Source organism: Limanda limanda, chromosome 22 (assembly GCF_963576545.1).
Source record: "Limanda limanda chromosome 22, fLimLim1.1, whole genome shotgun sequence".
In the NCBI taxonomy this organism is placed as follows: Eukaryota; Metazoa; Chordata; class Actinopteri; order Pleuronectiformes; family Pleuronectidae; genus Limanda; species Limanda limanda.
In genome coordinates, this window is record NC_083657.1 from 14,976,690 (window position 1) to 14,996,752 (window position 20,063).

Here is a 20,063-nt window from a genome sequence, read left to right on the forward strand (position 1 = left end):
AACCTTATTTGTATTGTGTCATGTCCCAACAAACATTATCTCAAGGTATTTTACACAGTTAAGTGGGGACCTTTCAATATTATAGTGAAACCAAATAGTTCTCACAAGTAAAAATCTCTCATTACTAAGAAAACCATTTTGAGATTCCACATTTTACTCGTCAGTGCCTTTTTAATATAACTACATGAAGGGCACAATACTTTAATATCATGATGGAAAGTAAATACAAATTTGTCTGATTCCCGAATCAAAAGCTTTTATTTATTAACCGAAGGAAGTGTGGCCCAATACTTCACCTTCAACACAAAACAAATCGGAGTGAAAGAGTTAAAGGGGATGCTTCTCTCATTCTGTATTTCCAGCTGGCAGACTGAAGATGGCACTGTCGCGTTCCACAATTTATTTCCCCCCAGATGTCACTTTGCTGCAAATAAATCATGGACAAATTGCTTGTATTAGACCTATATTGTCCTGTGTTAACCCACATCCTGGAAATAAGAGTTTTCTCTGAGAATTTAAGGAAATAAGCTTCAACATGCGAGATGTGGAAAAACATATATTCTCACAGAGGAAAGCCAACATATGAAAGTCAACTTAAAGCAGCTTTTCTCTAGATATGAAAAGGGCAAAGCGGGAAGCAGATGTGACATTTATGCTGTGCTATGGCTCACTGGAGAGAAATGGAAGTGAACAACTGTGATGATCAATTGCAACACCTGAACTCAGGTCTCGTCTCAGTCGTGCTGGAGTCTAACGAACCTTTATTCAACCCTGGAAAACAAGTAAGGCCACCCAAACAACGAGATGATTAAAGCAGCCCACACCAACTGGCTGTGGAGAGAACCTGCGCTACTATACCCCCTTGTGCATTGTGAGGGCATTACTTTGCATTACTGCCAGAATTGTGTGGGGAAAACCCAACAAAGATACAGACAATGTGAGGGTTAGTTATTTAGATGTTCATCCCAACTAGTGGCCAGTAAAGGATTAATGAAGCTTCCAACTGCTCAAAACACTCCTGAAGGTCAGTCTATCAAATAAGACTTACCAGTTTCTTACTTCATTGGGTTAAAGGCAGCTTATCCCCCCCCCCCAATTATGCACACTCATGAATGTTAGTCCCCTAAACATGCCTGATTTTATTTTTCACCAGGATCCATTAATTATTCTCAGAGAAATCAAGGAAAGTGTTGAACATGTACCCAAGCTTTCAATGTTTAAGAAAGTGAAAAATAATTCCTGTATCTGACAATGATCAGTGGTGGATTGTGGGTAACTTGGCTATGAAAACAGTAGGAGAACCTATGAAGCTATGAACCCCATCGAAACCAGGTTGGTTCAAGGGGGACAAACCACCATCGTTTCAGTGTTTCAGTTTCTGGGTAAGAGATCTCATAGTTTTCTGTGTGTGTGGTGTAAGTGTTACTAATACTGTGAGGGCCTAAATAATCTTAGTTCATGTTATGTCTTCTGAGTGGGTGAAAAGGGGGGGACTTAGAGAAGCCAGAAAAAGATGAGTGCCAGTATCATCGGTGAATCAGTGAAAAGATGAAGCTGCTTCTGAGCAGTCTGCTGCTGGGCTCTCTCTGTGCCATCTCATCTCGCAGTAAGTAGAAACACAACTTATTTACTAATAACAGACAATAGTAATAATAATGATGATAACACATCTGTTGCTGGTGACATCCTGTGCAAGAATTCTCAGAACCAAGTCACCAAATCTCCTCATTACATCAATTATTGGTGTCAGAGGATGACTCTAGTAATCCTGCGTTGGTCCAAGAGCTAATGAATTTAGGTAAATGTCGAAATCCTGTTCCTCAAAAGTTCATGCTAATGTTTTTTGGAATAGTATATAATTTGATCAATTTGTTTCTGCTGTTCCAGTTTTTAAAAACAATAAATGAGTGTAAACAGTACATGTCAGAATGTTTTGAGGTCTGAAAATAGATTTATTTTCCCGAATAGATGCAGTGTACACGGCCTTATTCACCACTCTGTCTCTTTATAGGTGTTTCATCTACAGACACTGTGAGCCAGACCCCTGATGTTTCTGTCACGGAGGGCGACGCTCTAAACATCACCTGCTGCTTCACCCTGAAGTCTGAAAGAATGAGGTTCTACTGGAAGAAAAATCCGACAGATATCTGGAATCAGTACAGCGTCGTGAATAATCAGTCTCAAGGATCCCAAATGAATCCTTCCTGTTCAACTTTGACCTTTTCCAACATCAAAATAGAGGATTCAGGGAAATACATCTGCAACGTGCATGCAGAGATACCGTTTTATGTCGAGGAGGAAGGAAATGGTACCGTCATCATAGTTGTGCCCAGAGGGATCAGTGATGGCAACACAGATCTACACACATTTGGCGGTAGGTAATAAAATACCACTGGCCTGACATGCACTCGGAGGTCATCTCTTATATTGGTTTGTCAAGGGCTGGAATGAAAGGTGCTGATGCGAAAAACATCATCAAGACTAAATTTGTCCATTTAGAAGACAACGGTATTATATAACATTTAATCCCTGGGATCAGTCAAAATATTATCAAACCCAGATGCTTGTAAGAATTGACATCAACAAGAAAGGTCCATGTTAATATAAATAATAATAATCACTGCTATCACTCTTATTCAGCTGGTCTCAACTCAAACAAAATGGTGACCATTGTAAACATCACACTGTTAAGCATCAGTAGAATTAAATATGGATAAAACAGGAACTTCACGCTTTATTATGTAACTATTTGAATTACTTCAAAGTTTTTTTTAATACTTTTCTAACAAATGAGTGTGGTGAAAAGTCCAGAGAGATCTAAAAACATACATTTAGGGAGGTAGTATCAACGTTACATTCACTTGCCTGTAGATGCTACAGTTGCGATGTCGACAGTATTGTGACAATTGGTCAACAGTTCCCCCTCTGTGCAGTGAGATTAGAGGCCTTTGTTAACTTCAGAAGGAAAACTCAGCATTTCTAAAACTGTGAAAGGTGTTGGTTACTGATAGTCGGACCACTCTCCTTGGCCCAGTCGGCGAGTCACAGGAACAGCGGGCTCTCAGGTTGTTTAGACCAATGTCTGTCGGTTTGATTGGCAGATAAGAGGCAGTGGAAACTGAAGGAAGACAACGAATCAAATCAGAATTTTGAATACAGAATACTGTCAAATGAAAGGAGCCTGGCATATTTAGGAGAATAACGTCTATCAGTATGTGAAATTTGGTGCAGATCCAAATAAAAAATCTGGATTTTGTGAAATAAATGTGGTTTCATGCGGAGGCTGTTGGGCTTTGGCGGAAGTCTGCACTCTGAGGACCTGTAAAGTATACAATGACATTCATTTTGCAATTTAATTACATACTTACCATCACTGTTTACACATTTTATATATGATATCAAATGTTTATCTGTAATAAATAAGCCACTGAATGGATAAGTGCCACACCAGAGCTCAGTGCCATTATGACCACTACCTCCATTAAGTCACATGCAAATGGGACACCAGGCCGTGACAGAAAAACTCTAACACACTGGTCTATGTGGGAGATCGAACCATTTTTTAATTTTTTTTATTTTAATTTACAGTATTTCTGGTCCTGTTGTGTCTGCACCATCCAGACAGCCTCATGCTACTCTGATTGGCTCCACTGTTTCTGCATGATCCCCCGTCGCTCAGATTGTTGTATAATAATTGAGTTGAATTTTTCTCAATTCAACTATGCAGATGACACACAAGTCTATAACAGTGTGATCAGGTGACTACACTTGCTTACATGGGCTTAATAGGTACATCAAACCAATCAGTGACTGGGTGTGCTAGAATTTGTTTTACAAATAAACACGGACCAAGGGAGGTAATTGCTTCTGGCCCCAAAGAAGAAAGAATAAAAGTCAGTGTTCACTTTAAAAACACAGCAAGTAAAGGAAACAAGATCCAGGAAAGAAATGTTATATAGCAGTGTTATCAAAGGTCTTTAAAGCTGTCTCTCTTTCAGATGGCGCCTGGGAGGAAGTGATGATTTACACCCTGAGGTGCCTTCCCATAATTGCCCTTATCATAACCTCCTTCTGCATCTACAGATGGAAGGTTAAAGCTCAACAACAAGTACCAGGTGATATATAACCTACCTCAAGTGTGATGATACTGTAAATGTTGCATTATATGGAGTATTATTGATCAGTGCATTCCTGTTTCAGCTACCCCTGGCAATCGGGTCACCTCAGCCCATGGAATAGAATTAGAGGAAAGAGACAAAATAAATTGAAGCAGCAAGACAAGTGGATGAAGTCAGATGAGGCTGCAAACTGTTGTTAACTGTTATTCCTCCTCTTCTCCTTGGACTACTGTTCATTCAATATTCATCAGCAACACTTGTTGAGAACTTCTGCAAACTTCTGCAAAACATGTAAGTAAAAAATGATGCCCTGTATCTTGCATTTTATTTGTGTGTGTTCACTGAGTGGGACGTAGCCGTCATCCTTAAACTTGCAGCCTTACAACAATATACAAGGCCTAATAAAGGCCTAGTCACACTATAATGCTCAACAGTGTGGTTTCTGATGTAAAAATCCAATTCATTTTCTAAATAGAGATGTTAATTATCGGCCATAATATTGTAACCATCAAATATAGACTAACTACAAGCTACATGATCTTTGAATTATGTAATTTGCTCCTGTAGAAGCTACAAGTCTGTATTTCATCAGCTGCTTTAAAGACAATTGTGTTTTACTTGCAATGCAAGGAGAAATACTACATTACCCACGATCCTTCTGTGTAGTAGCAATCTGGTGGAGCTTGCTGTCACAATGGAAATGTTTATGCTATTTACGTACACACACACAAGTTAGATAGTACGATGTATTGCGACAATACATTAACAACCAGGTCAAATTAAAGAAGTGCACTAGAGGTCGTTGTGATCATTTGCAATGGTTTATGGGATGTGTAGTTCCTTTGTTCAGCTCGGCCTTTGTTGTCTGTGGGAACTCCAGCTCCAGCCTGGCCTCCTGTGTTCCACACTTTGAGTCCTCGGTTTTAACAGTTTTAACATGGAGTAAGATACAATGCATCACCTGATATGTTGAAATACACGTCCATGCAAAGAACATCTTGCCATCATCCTGATTGATCAATACTAAAACAATACAAAGTCATGAATTTTTCTCCAAAACATATATATCTTGTTGTTTACCGATTTCATTATTTCAGTTTCTGTGTAAGAGGGAAATAAAACTTGAAACTCTGTGAGGAGAACAGAGAAAAATCTGAGTTGCACGATCTCATGGTTTCCTGTGTTTGTGGTGTGTGTGTTACTTATTTTGTGAGGGTCTAAATGACGTTAGATCATGTTATGTCTTCTGAGTGGGTGAAAAGGGAGGGTCTTAGAGAAGCCAGAAAAAGATGAGTGGCAGTAATCAGTGATGAATCAGTAAAAAGATGAAGCTGCTTCTGAGCAGTCTGCTGCTGGGCTCTCTCTGTGCCATCTCATCTCGCAGTAAGTAGAAACACAACTTATTGCCTAATAACAGACAATAGTAATAATAAAGATGATAACACATCTGTTGCTGGTGACATCCTGTGCAAGAATTCTCAGAACCAAGTCACCAAATCTCCTCATTACATCAATTATTGGTGTCAGAGGATGACTCTAGTAATCCTGCGTTGGTCCAAGAGCTAATGATTTAGGTAAATGTCGAAATCCTGTTCCTCAAAAGTTCATGTTAATGTTTTTTGGAATAGTATATGATTTTGATCAATTTGTTTCTGCTGTTCCAGTTTTTAAAAACAATAAATGAGTGTAAACAGTCCATTTCAGAATATTTTGAGGTCTGAAAATAGATTTATTTTCCCAATGATGCAGTGTACACGGCCTTATTCACCACTCTGTCTCTTTATAGGTGCTTCATCTACAGACAATGTGAGCCAGACCCTTGATGTTTCTGTCACGGAGGGCGACGCACTAAACATCACCTGCTGCTTCACCCTGAAGTCTGAAAGAATGAGGTTCAACTGGCAGAAAAATCAGACAGATGTCTGGAATCAGTCCAGCGTCGTGAATAACCAGTCTTCCTGTTCAACTTTGACCTTTTCCAACATCAAAATAGAGGATTCAGGGAAATACATCTGCAACGTGAATGCGGAGATACCGTTTCATGTCGAGGAGGAAGGAAATGGTACCGTCATCACAGTTAAGCCCAGAGGAAGCGCAGGTGGGTAACAAAACACCACGGCTTGATAATGTTGAATAAGGGTTTAAAAAATACCTGGTTTGCAAATGGATAAAACTACTAATAATAATGTGTGTTAAAAAATTGCCATATGGCTTTTTCTGTAAATAAAGGCTTTATATCGCCTTTAAAACGGCAGATCAGTCAAATCTAGCTTGTTTTATGTATAGTAAGTGCTGAGTGCAAGGTTTTTAACAAATGTGCTTTTTCTTCATCTTAAAGTGCAACCTATATAGTCTCCATTTCAAATTACCATAATCATAACTTATGTAATTATCATTGTTATTTCTTCCCCCCCACCAGAAAATCCAGATGTCCCTGCGGCTCATTCTGCTGTAGTCCCCATAATACTTGTCTCGGCTCTTGTGGGTCTGTTGCTCCTCATCGCGTTCGGCTGTTACTGCATTCTGCGAATCAGACATGGTACAAGTAAAACTTTTATTGTTGTATTACATTATAAACCCAAATGACACATTGTCCTGTAGATCAAATGGGCAGATCAGTCAAATTAGAAGAACACACTTTTTTCTCCCACGTACTTAATCGTGCAGATTGTTTAAGATTAGTCTGTGAATTATCCATAACGATATTGCGTTTGATTTTGAAACATTCTTGATGTTATTCATTTAATATATTTATGTCCGTGCCCAAAACTAAATCCCTTCACTTGTATTGGTTGGGCACAATAAAACCAGATAATATCATCAGCTTTGCACATGAGTAAATACATTTCCGCGCATTAGCAGATTAGATTCACGAGATTACAGCTTCAGTTTCTCATAAATGTTGCGCAAATGAGCTGGCAGTCACACGCCCTAGCCGCTTTCAATTGGTAAAACTGTAAAAATTGTGTTTATTCAATTCCATGTTTATCTTAGAGGATGGTTTTCAAGGTGGAGTTGTACCTGGGGCGGGTAAAAATGTAACACCTCCGAAAAATACTTAAACGGCACGGCAAACTTCAATCTCAATCATATTCCTATTATAACTCTTCGATATTGTCAATAAAAGTGACAATAGTTATTTTATAAATGAATAATTTATACTTGCTGTTTTACTTGTGCTATCCACCCACGAAGTGCGACCCGAAGCAGACACAGTGAAACATTCGTTTTATATTTCGAGTCAAGCTTCTGATAGTCCACTACTCACTGTTGTTTCAGTAAAAGACGTCATTGCACTCTTTTCTATCACATTTTTATTTTCACTGTCCAAGCGCTTTATTTTGAAAGCCTAATTTTGGAGCATTTTTATTTAGTCTGGGGCACTAGATTTAAAACAAGGTAGGACAGGGGATCATTTAATGAAAGTGTAAAGAACTCAGAATTCAACCAGGTGGTACTACTGAAAATGAGAACATTACTAACAGGATTAGTTTCTGTGTCGCAACTGTATATTTCATTGTTTTGGGCAACTGCTAATTATTTGTGTTTGCGTGTGTGTGTGTTTGTGTGCATATGTTATGTGTGTGTGGCTCCACGGGTTCAGCACATGCAGTCAGGGTGATCTACGAGGTTCCCCACATTGACTCCGAAGAGGCAGATATGGATAAACACAGCACCAGCTCCTCCACAGGCTCTTCTCAGTGGGTGAGTCAAATGGCAGCATGTCAGCGGCTCACACACACACGCACGCACGCACGCACGCGCACACACACACACACACACACACACACAAGATTTCAATACTTACTGACAAGAAATAAGAAATTTAATTATTATATGTTTACACATGCTTTGTAGCTGGCCAGACATTTTCCCCTATAAGTCTTGCATCGTTTAATTAGACAACATTATATTATAAGGTTGGAGCAATATAAAGAAATCCAGTAAGTTTGAAATACAATGTCCATGTTAAACCTCTTCGGCTGCTCAAAAAGCGGCAACTTCCAGTGGTGAGACATTTTTACGAAATATAACTGACATCCTGTTTCTGACTAAGTGTGCCTGTGGGTCACACCTACTCAGTTTTATGTTTTCACAATATAATGTCTTTTGACCTTTGGGCACCACAAACCCATTAGACTTTTTAATACTAACCTTTAGTTCAAATCTTTCTGGCTCTTTCAGTGTCAGGTACCAGTGTATGAATCCTTTGATTACTTTGAACGGGTGAAAAGCAAAGAAAGTGGATGAGGATCTACTCAGCTCATTTCGTCATCTTCCAGCATTTTCTGCATATACTTTTCTTCATGTCAATAATGTACAATAATTTACCTATCTCTACATTGATTCTGTAAAAGATGTATAAAAAATTCTATAAACTGTAGTTTTTTAAAGTATTTTCTGTATTTACTTTTTCTTCATGTGAATAATGTCAAAGAATTAACTCAGATCCATATGGATTATATAAAAGCTTATATATTTGAAAATATCTGACTATTTTTCTATAAACTGCATTTTATTCCTCTTTGTGGATGACATTCTTTTCAGAAACGATATGGTGTGTGTGTGTGTGTGTTCATTTACAGACGGTATTACTTGTCTCACACTGAAAGGGTTTGACGTGATCACACTGTTGTTTGTCCACATCAGTGAGAGGTGTTGAGGCAGAAGCAGAGATGCAGGTCCCACGGTGACTTGTGCCTACAGTGAGGACTCTGAGAGGAAACTGTGGTGTTGAGGGGTTGTTGCATAATAGGTCAGGGACAGGAAGTGGAAACAACGCCTGTGACGGTCGAAGTAGCATTGTGCGTACATTCACCACACAAGGCCCTCCAAGTGGATACAAAACATCTATAAAGATACATACTGGCTCTTACTGTAAATGCATTTTGACCATGCTTTCCAGTCATTATCTTAACATCATTCATATCACAATACACATGCTCATACATTTCTGTCCCAAGACAATGTTAGTAAAACACATTTCGAAAAAAATATGCACAAAGAATAGAAGAGCTGACTTTTTACCATCATGTTATCATTCAATGTTTAGCACAATGTCGACATTTGTTCATTAATGAAACTCGAGTTGAGTTGGAGGTTAACACTTAATATCAAAAGAGCAACTGGGACAAAAGTTGTGAAGCTGTAGCTGCTTGAAGACAAGAAATTAAGCCAATGGGTGACAGGTACTTCAAACCCTCCATCTAACACAGAATGATCAAATGTTTGTGCTTAAGATTGAACATTTTCACTGACTGTGTCGCTTTGCTTTGCGTCTCTTATCCTAATATTGACTATCATTTTTATTTCTCCCTTAAGGTCTGCATTAACAACGCTAAGCATTGTTTGTGTTAGCATTACAAACATTTACAACATTGCATCTTTGTTCTTTCATGGTTTGCATGCCAGAGTGTTAGCATGTACACCAGATGGCACTAAAACCCATATCACATGATCTCTGTGTTACATTTCTACTTTATTGCTCTGCGGCTGTGATAAAGTCAATGAGTTTAACGATACTGGCCTCATTAGCAGCAAAGTCTCAAACAGAAACGCAAACCTGTCAGCCTGCTTCTGATTAAAAGAATGTGAAAGACACTCCTTCAAATGCACGTTTAAGTGTTCCACCCTTCACGTGCATGTACCAAGGTGGAACACTTTAACGTGCATGTACCAGGGTAGGACACTTTAACGTGCATGTGAAGGAATGTCTTTCACTTGCACAGAAAGAAGGAGTGTCTTTCTTTCCTGCAAGAGCTGTGATAAAACCACCTTTCTTTTGTTTGCAGAAGAAGGCCACGTAGAAACACATTCACCACATTAGTGGGATATAGAAGTAGCTACTTTATATTCTACACTTGTGTCTTTGACATGTCATTCAAGTGGATGACATGGAGTCCAATTTATTAAACGCATACGGCTGTAACACACAGAAAAATACATAAACATACATGTACATGAAGTGTGTACACAAACACGCACACAAACGCACGCAAGCACACATGCGCACACACACACACACACACACACACACACACACACACACACATAAGATTTCAATACTTACTGACAAGAAATTGAATTATTATATGTTTACACATGCTTTGTAGCTGGCCAGACATTTTCCCCTATAAGTCTTGCATCGTTTAATTAGACAACATTATATTATAAGTTTGGAGCAATATAAAGAAATCCAGTAAGTTTGAAATACTTTGTCCATGTTAAACCTCTTCGGCTGCTCAAAAAGCGGCAACTTCCAGTGGTGAGACATTTTTACGAAATATAACTGACATTCTGTTTCTGACTAAGTGTGCCTGTGGGTCACACCTACTCAGTTTTATGTTTGCACAATACAAGGTCTTTTGACGTTTGAGCACCACAAACCCATTAGCCTTTTATATAGCCTTATCTGACATTTGTGTTTGTACTATTATACTAACCTTCAGTTCATATCTTTCTGGCTCTTTCAGTGTCAGGTACCAGTGTATGAATCCTTTGATTACTTTGAACGGGTGAAAAGCAAAGAAAGTGGATGAGGATCTACTCAGCTCATTTCTTCATCTTCCAGCATTTTCTGCATATACTTTTCTTCATGTGAATAATGTACAATAATTTACTTATCTCTACATTGATTCTGCAAAAGATTTCCAAAAAATTCTATAAACTGTAATTTTTCAAGCATTTTCTGTATTTCCTTTTTCTTCATATGAATAATGTCAAAGAATTTACTCAGATCCATATGGATTATGTAAAAGCTTATATATTTGCAAATATCTGACTACTTTTCTATAAACTGCCTTTTACTACTCTTTGTGGATTACATTCTTTTCAGAAACGATATTGTGAGTGTGTGTGTGTGTTCATTTACAGACGGTATTACTTGTCTCACACTGAAAGGGTTTGACGTGATCACACTGTGGTCCACATCAGTGAGAGGTGTTGAGGCAGAAGCAGAGATGCAGGTCCCACGGTGACTTGTGCCTACAGTGAGGACACTGAGAGGAAACTGTGGTGTTTAGGGGTTGTTGCATAATAGGTCAGGGACAGGAAGTGGAAACAACGCCTGTGCGGTCGAAGTAGCATTGTGCGTACATTCACCACACAAGGCCCTCCAAATGGATACACAACATTTATAAAGATACATACTGGCTCTTACTGTACAGGCATTTTGACCATGCTTTCCAGTCATTATCTTAACATCATTCATATCACAATACACGTGCTCATACATTTCTGTCCAAAGGCCATGTTAGTAAAACACATTTCAGAAAAAATATGTTGACATTTGTTCATTAATGTCACTCGAGTTGAGTTGGAGGTTAACATTTAATATCAAAAGAGAATCTGGGACAAAAGTTGTGAAGCTGTAGCTGCTTGAAGACAAGACATTAAGCCAATGGGGGACAGGTACTTCAAACCCTCCATCTAACATCGAATGATCAAATGTTTTTGCTTCAGATTTAACATTTTCACTGACTGTCGCTTTGCTTTGCGCCTCTTGTCCTAATATTGACTTTGTCATTTGTATTTCTCCCTTAAGAACTGCATTAACAACGCTAAGCATTGCAATAATTGGTCTGTACATTGCTCTGCGGCTGTGATAAAGTCAATGAGTTCATCGATACTGGCCTCATTAGCAGCAAAGTCTCAAACAAAAACGCAAACCTGTCAGCCTGCTTTGGATTAAAATAATGTGAAAGACACCTTTCAAATGCACGTTTAAGTGTTCCACCCTTCACGTGCATGTACCAGGGTAGGACACTTTAACCTGCATGTAAAGGAATGTCTTTCACTTGCAGAGAAATAAGGAGTGTCTTTCTGTCCTGCAAGAGCTGTGATCAAAAAACCACCTTTCTTTTGTTTGCAGAAGAAGGCCACGTAGAAACACACTCACCACATCAGTGGGATATAGAAGTAGCTACTTTATATTCTACACTTGTGTCTTTGACATGTCATTCAAGTGGATGACATGGAGTCCAATTAGTTAAACGCATACGGCTGTAACACACAGAAAAATACATAAACATACATGTACATGAAGTGTGTACACACAAAGGCACGCAAGCACACATGCGCGCACACACACACACACCTAGCTCCTACCCCATTGTCTTCCATTGATTTTAGGTATACTTACTCTGACCATAACCATAGGTAGTACTTGCATAACCCTAACCCCTACCTAAAACTAAACCTAACTTTAACCTTACCATAACCCACCCTTAACCTTGTCTTAAATTAACCGGAACCTAAACCTGACATTAACCCAGTGATTCTCAAACTGTGTGGAGGCATGACAGGTGGTGCGCGCGACCGGGAGGAGGAAATGTGATGTGGAACTAATATTAGAGCCGAACTAATGTTTTCACGTCTGCATCTCTTTAACGGCGGAGCAGTAAACAAATCGCTCTTTCGCCGTAGCCAGTGGTCGGCAGCCCGCGGCTTCAGCCCCTCTGCAGCGGCTCCCTGTGCAGTGTTGTGCACGTCGCGCACACACTCAGGCCCCGAGGCTCCGCCCCCACCCACTCACTCAGGGACACACACAGTGGAGAGCATCGTTCACATGAAGCAGGCGGTCAGGGACAAACAGACAGCGTTCAAAAACCAAGTTGAAAAGAAAGTACGATGAAACCTGTCTTGCTCTTGGGTTCACAGTCAATGTGGTAGAACATGAGGAGAGACAAGTGTGTATTTATGTCTGAAAAGTGAAAGCTCTATGAAACCAAACAAATTAAGAAGACACTTAGAAACATTACACTAGTCACATGCATGTGTTCTTTTTGGTTGAGTTTTATCATCTTTGTAACAAAGTGATTTTAATTGAATTATTTTTTTCTCTATTATAGATAAAGTACAGACTGATGGAGGAATGTAGTGATAAATGTCACCAAAAGTACTTCAATTATGTTGAATCTAAGCAAAGTTATGGCACTATTTTTTTAAATAAGCGACAAATGTCACAAAAAGTTGTTTGAAAAAGGATTTTTTCTGCATCGTTGTTTCATTCTTAACATAGGTCTTTGCACAGTATTTGCTAATTTACACAGCCTTTCCTTCTACATTGGATGGGGTGAAATGCCTCCACACATGAGATAGTGCACGTGGCATTGTTCTGTAGAATAAGATGAGAAAAAAGTTTGTAAAAATACACTAATGCAATGCCAGAGATATTAATAGTTAGCCAAACAATTGGAATCGTCTGTAAACATATTTTACAATTGATGGATAAATGAATGGAAATACTGAAAATAGGCTAGATGAACAGATGAACAATCCTCAATCAGCATGCTAATATATTTCCCCCAGCAATATCATCGAAACTTACCTGACTAGTCCTGCACACTACAGCAGGCCTCAATAGCCCTGCTGTATTGTGCAGGATGCTGGGAATTATCTGTGCATGTGATGGAAGAATGCACAGTGGAGGGTTGAAATTCAACGTGCAGCGTGTGCTGCTTTCCATACATCTTTAAAATAGAGGTTTGAATGATGTTTTTATTGCTCAGCGTTTTTCAAAATTCCCAAAATTCCCTAGCTAAACTTCCTGGAAATTTACAGGAAACATTCCACCCCTTTGCAACCCTACTTGTACTTGAACTTTTATAAGCCCTGTCATGTTTCCTCTCGTCGTTCATGTCAACCCTTACACAGCAGCATTGTCAACAACCCACCACTGCAGATGACAGTGAACACTTTTTACCATTCACAGTAAAATAATTGGTAAGAACCTCACTGCAAAATTTAAATCAGAATCTGATGTCCCTGTGTCTGGTTCAATGAAAAAAAAACTCCCTTTTGATCAATAGACGGCTGCCTGAAGCTGTGTATGGTTTGGGAGGTATGTATACTTTGGGTGTTGCAGAAATTGAGCTGGGTTAACTGAAGTTGAGCCACTTCCTTTAACAAACACTTAAACTGGAGTATCAGCGATCTTCAAAGGGTATATAAATGGTTCCATCTCGGGATCTCCACTCTACTATTCTGCCATTCTCCGATTTTCCTTTTTACCGCGTTTATCGCCCTCTCAAGCAGCAACCATGACCACGCTCGAGACATCAATCGCCGGCCTGATAAAGACCTTTGATAAATATGCCGGGGGTGAGGGAAAAAAAGACACCCTAACCAAAGCTGAGATGAAGACTTTAGTGGAGACGGAGCTTCCTAGCTTGATCAAGGTATGGCTCAACTAGGGAGGGGCGGGTGGAGCACTGAGACCTGTTTAATGAGCCTCATGAAGGATAATCATCCACTTAACTTACTTCATTCTGTATTATATTAGGTCCTTGCTAAATTACAAGAGTGGCCAACAACACTGAAAATGTAATGACTACTGATTGTGGTATTAAAAAAATGATGATTCTACATATTGGCACATCATTAAACCCCTTCAACGGTTTTAAGTAATGGTAAGAAAATGTTTCAATTTCAGGGTTTAGTGTCCATCACTGTTTGGTATAGAATTTGCCTGTCAAATAAAATGAGGTATTTATTAGTATTTACTATGGTAACAATATAATATAATAATAATAATAATATAACAATAATACTGATGATTTTGTGGGTGTGTGCAGGGAGCGAAGAACCCAGCTATGTTGGGTGAGCGACTGAAGGACCTGGATTTCAATGGTGACTCCGAGGTCGACTTCAAGGAGTTTGTGGTGTTTGTAGCTGTCCTGGCCTGCGCCGCCCACGGCCGTGCCTGCAAGAAGTGAGAAGGTTGTCCGCACACCTTGGATGGAGCCAAATAGAGCCAGATGGAGGCATAATCGGCTTTAAAATCCTTGTAGTAACTTTGTTTTGGAGAAGCTGAATAAAGTTATTTATCTACCTGTACCTGGTTGTGTTATTAGTGTGAAATCCGGAGCAGTAAGAGGGTGTGGTAGGAAAGGGCAAGAATAGGAAAAGGAGCCAAAATACAGATGATGCTTTGTGAGATTTAAGACGTTTCTACCTTATACGCTCTATTGTACATGGACATCTTGAAACACCCTCTTGGGAAGAGGCAACTATCTCTCAGTCCAAGTTGAATTACTCAGAGGTTTTTTTCTGCAACAACATTAAACCAGGTCACTGGTTTCATATCCATACCATACAAACAAACACACATACTTGTACTTCTATCTCAGTGAGGACACTCATTTGCATAATGCATTACCTGGCTCCTTAACCCTAACCCTCAAATCAAGTCTTAAACAGTCGGACCAAAATGTTGTTGGGATTTTAAATTTTAGCTTGTCTGTGTGCCTGAGTCAGTGAAAATGTTTAATGAAACTGCACTCTAAACAATAAAAGAAAGGAGGGTGGGGGCAGGAGCAGTTTGGGTCAGATATGAGGCCTTCACACAAATTACTTTTAATAACCGTTGCTGCTTGGTGTTAATCATGAATCTTTTTCTTGTTCTCATTTTTAACTTTTTATATTAAAGCATATCTCCCTTAGCTTCATTCAACTTGACACAGAGTTAAAGGAGCTGTCCCATCTGGGGAACAGACAGATTGACATTGTTTTGGTTTAGTTGTTTCAAATGTTTACACAAACAGAACATACAGCCGATAAAGCAGGAACACAATATTCTTTACTCAAATGCACAACATCACTGACCCACAATACGTCGGTCGAGTCAAGGCTAGTTTATGAGACACAACATCAAACTGTCATGGAAGGAACAGTTTGCCTAGCAACTATCAGAGGAGGCGTGAGATTGGGAGTGGCTCTTGTTCACTTCCTTATTCCAATGCCAAGAGGATGGACTACGCCTGCGCACTATCGAGGAAGAACCAAGGAAGACTTCCCCTTGTTGACCAATCCTGTTCTATCTACTGTTATAAAATATTACAGACACCGTCTGTTTGATGCGACTCGGACTTCCCCGGTGCTGCTAGAGTGCCGGGGTAGTGTGTTGGATGCCTATTGTTTTTGCTGTTCATACCTTTTCATTGCGTCTTAATAAATACTTGAATTAGACCAAGCCGGCTCTTCTCATATTTAGGATAAACGAACACGCAACGACAATGTCCACACTTTTACAAAATGTCCTAACTCTGTAAGGTCTAGGTCCAAGTACACACGCAAAAACACACTCACACACACATACACACTCACATATGCATGTGTATGCTCAGCCAGAAATCTGGATGTGGTCTTTGACGAAAACCTGAGCTTCAAACCCACTTAAAGAAGTTTGCGCAATAGGGATTTTATAAGCTAAGAAACATAGCAGTGTTAGGTCTTTCTGACAACTGTAACTCCCTTTATATTGTCTTGCTCAAAAATCAGGCCACCGTCAACAGTAAGTCCAGAATGCTGCTGCTCGGCTTCTTACATAATACAAAAAATAGGCCTGGGGGGGCCCCTCCCTAAACCTTTTATTTTCACACGCCAAGACACGTTCTCTTGTAGGGCGTTGCTAACCATTCCATGGTCTGGACTGAAAACCAAAGGAGACAGTGCCTTTGTCGTGATCTTTATTATTACTTACTTATTATTATTCATATTAGTATTAGTTATAAGTTTCATCTTTGTTGTAAAGCACTTTGATACTAGTATTGAAAAGTGCTACAGAAATAAAGTTATTATTATTTGTGTATTTGTCACATATGTCTTTGTGTATATAAATGTAAATATATTCATCATATACATGTGAAATGAGAAGAAAAGGAGTTTGAACATTAATATAGGTCCAGTATATGACAAATGAAAATACAAAAAATATTAAAGGCACACATAAACACAGGCTGTAATTTACTTTTGCTATGGAACCAAAATATGGAAATGTATGTACGCATGTATGCATTGTGGAAGATGCGAGGTCGTACAGGACAGGAAATGATTTTATCTTGTTGCAGCAGGTGGTCAAAAAAGACATATGAAGAACATTCACCGCATTTCCTGTCTGACTAGGAAAGGGGAACGTGCATGTGAAACTATTAGTGCTTGATGTACCTCTCTCTCAATGCAGCATGTTTGCAAGAAGCAGCTTGCAAAGATAGTGGTCGTCCCGCAGGGAGGTTTGTTTATCAGAAGTTGTTAAAAGTTATTGCAAAAAACTGCAAGCAAAAATGGAGATCTCGGCAGAGTCCACACCTGCAACAAGGCCCAACAATCCCCTTAAAATCAATTGTTCCACACCAAATTGCGCACAATCAGTCCACTTGCAAAACTGTAAAAATGTCTCCAAAAAACGCCGATTAAGGAGGTGAATGCAGAAAATTCATTTTTTACACCGTCCATTTACACAGCTTGGGGGTTTCACGATGTTTCCTACCATGCAGCGTAAAGTTTGCAACCAGCCGCACCAGATACGACAATGACACTGACAGTGGGTTTAAAAGTGTTGAAGTGGGATCCAGTGCTGGCACCCAAAGGGACAATCAGCACACGGTTTATACATTGCACAGTTAAATTCATTTCATTCTGCATTATGTGAGGTTTGTTTTAAATTGACAGTTGATTTGTGGTGTAATGGGCGCCAGGTAGGAATTTTTAAAGAATCACGATTCAGTATATTTGACGCTTCGTAAAGCCCATTTACGTGTTTCAACTAATGGCAAGACGAGGCTTTAATTTCAGGTTCAACGACTTTCTTTTTATGTCCTTCATGCTTCTTCATGCGTCTTTCAGTTACCTTAATTTGGCTGTGAAAACAAGTAGAGAGAAGAGAATGTCAAATAAAATGTTGGTTTAATATCTTAACAACAATGATGGTGTTGTGTTGGCATGTTCAGGGGGCGGAGAGCCAAGAACGGGTCGATAAGATGATGAAGGATCTGGATCAGAATGGAGACCAGGAGATCGACGTCATGGAATATATGTCCCTTGTAGCTTCTATCACCGTGTGCTGTTTCGAGATGTGCAAAGAATGAGCCGGTCGACCGCACCCTGGGGTGCAGCCAAATAGAGGCAGCATACAATCCATGTAGTAACAGATTTTTGATTTTTTCTATCTGCTGAATAAAGAAATGTTTCTCCCTAAACATGTTTGTCATGTATTTCATGATTAGTGTGAAATCAGAAAGAAGATGTGGTTGGACTTGGCAATAATATGAACAGGATACAAATGGTTCTTCCTGAAATGAATGAATCTCTTTGCAATGTGTGTGCTCTGTCCTGGAGAGGCCTGCTCTCTCTCTCTCTCTCTCTCTCTCTCTCTCTCTCTCTCTCTCTCTCTCTCTCTCTCTCTCTCTCTCTCTCTCTCTCTCTCTCTCTCTCTCTCTCTCTCTCTCTCTCTCTCTCTCTCTCTCTCTCTCTCTCTCTCTCTCTCTCTCTCTCTCTCTCTCTCTCCAGGGCTTTATATATGCATTAAATTATGCATATGTAGTTGTACAAAATTTGAGGTGACAGTTAAATGCCAATGAGGTATACCACATATATCCAGAAGCTATTGATGTTGCATTTTGTACATTCTTTTTACATTTTTCACAGTTCCTACTGAATTCTGTATATATATATACAGTATATATATACAACAATGAGCGGGTTAAAATCGTCAAATGGGATCTAATTATTAGAAAGACACAGAACAAAAGATATCTGTTTATATGAGACAAAATAAAATGAAAGAAGTTCTCTTTTTTTCATGCTCAGAGCAAAGATCAGGCAACACGCTGCCTCTTAATCCACCTCTGTGATTCTCTGTGAGTCTCAGGGTCAGGCCATCGCTCCATCAGCCCACCAGGAAGCACTGGCCAAGAAACCCACTGTATCGCTCGTCCAAGCAGTTGCAGTAGTTCACAAGACCTATGCTGCACCCTATTGGCAGGTAAACTCTCCTTTTCAAGTTTTTCTGACTGGCACTAGTCTCGCAAAATGCACTGCAGGGATTTATCACAATCAGTATGAAATAATCAAGGCGTGTAGAATTGAAGGTGGGTTAACATAGTTGAACCTTTAGTCATACTCTTAAGTTGCACCACCCTTTGAAAGCATGCTGTATCCTCAGTCACAAACCGGTTTATCAAAAGATATATAAAGAGTCGCCTCACAGCTATTGCACTCCTCACACATCAACCACTCTGTCGACAGCTGCTTTTCTTCGATTTTGTTCACCACCTCACAATGTCAGACATTGCACCCTTCCAGTTGGCCACCATCCTCCTGATGGAAACCTTTAAAAGATATGCAGGAGTTGAGGGGAAAAAAGACACCTTAACCAAAAAGGAGTTCAAGACTTTGCTGTATGCGGAGATGCCTATCTTTGACAAGGTACTGTACAATCCACTAAACTTGCTTCATTCTGCATTATGTGAGGTTTGTTTTAAATTGACAGTTGATTTGTGGTGTAAAGGGCCTCAGGTAGGAATCTTCAAAGAATCACGATTCAGTATATTTGACGCTTCATAAAGCACATTTACGTGTTTCAACTAATGGCGAGACAAGGCTTTAATTTCAGGTTCAACGACTATCTTTTTATGTCCTTCATGCTTCTTCATGCCTCTTTCAGTTACCTTAATTTGTCTGTGAAAACAAGTAGAGAGAAGAGAACGTCAAATAAAATGTTGGTTTAATATCTTAACAACAATGATGGTGTTGTGTTGGCATGTTCAGGGGGCGGAGAGCCAAGAACGGTTCAGTAAGATGATGAAGGATCTGGATCAGAATGGAGACCAGGAGATCGACTTCATGGAATATATGTCCCTTGTAGCTTCTATCACCGAGTGCTTAAACGAGGTGTACAAAGAATGAGCCGGTCGACCGCACCCTGGGGTGCAGCCAAATAGAGGCAGCGGCAGCATACAATCCATGTAGTAACAGATTTTAGATTTTTTTCTATCTGCTGAATAAAGAAATGTTTCTACCTAAACACGTTTGTCATGTTTTTCATGATTAGTGTGAAATCAGAAAGAAGTGGTTGGGACTTGGCAATAATATGAACAAGATACAAATGCTTCTTCCTGAAAGAATGAATCTCTCTCTCTCTGTGCAATGCGTGTGAATCTCTCTCTC

The 20,063-nt window shown here is 39.5% G+C and overlaps 2 protein-coding genes across 2 annotated transcripts; both read left to right on the forward strand.

Moving 5' to 3' along the window:
• Positions 1 to 5,443: 5,443 nt before the first annotated feature.
• LOC133028852 (uncharacterized) lies at positions 5,444 to 19,802 on the forward strand. The gene is made up of 8 exons (XM_061095880.1): positions 5,444 to 5,501; positions 5,905 to 6,216; positions 6,538 to 6,657; positions 7,723 to 7,823; positions 17,846 to 17,938; positions 18,766 to 18,879; positions 19,200 to 19,322; positions 19,665 to 19,802. Exons 1-8 carry the CDS (start codon positions 5,444 to 5,446, stop codon positions 19,800 to 19,802), a joined length of 1,059 nt encoding a protein of 352 aa, XP_060951863.1.
• On the forward strand, positions 14,159 to 14,833 carry LOC132996079 (protein S100-P-like). The gene is made up of 2 exons (XM_061066396.1): positions 14,159 to 14,296; positions 14,693 to 14,833. The coding sequence occupies exons 1-2, from the start codon at positions 14,159 to 14,161 to the stop codon at positions 14,831 to 14,833; spliced, it is 279 nt and encodes a 92-aa protein (XP_060922379.1).
• Positions 19,803 to 20,063: the final 261 nt, after the last annotated feature.

Coding starts and splice junctions, on each gene's coding strand:
- LOC133028852 (XM_061095880.1), top strand. CDS start 5,444: ATGAAGCTGCTTCTGAGCAGTCTGCTGCTGGGCTCTCTCTGTGCCATC. Junction 5,502..5,904: donor CTGTGCCATCTCATCTCGCA/GTAAGTAGAAAC, acceptor GTCTCTTTATAG/GTGCTTCATCTACAGACAAT. Junction 19,323..19,664: donor AGATGCCTATCTTTGACAAG/GTACTGTACAAT, acceptor TGGCATGTTCAG/GGGGCGGAGAGCCAAGAACG.
- LOC132996079 (XM_061066396.1), top strand. CDS start 14,159: ATGACCACGCTCGAGACATCAATCGCCGGCCTGATAAAGACCTTTGAT. Junction 14,297..14,692: donor AGCTTCCTAGCTTGATCAAG/GTATGGCTCAAC, acceptor GGGTGTGTGCAG/GGAGCGAAGAACCCAGCTAT.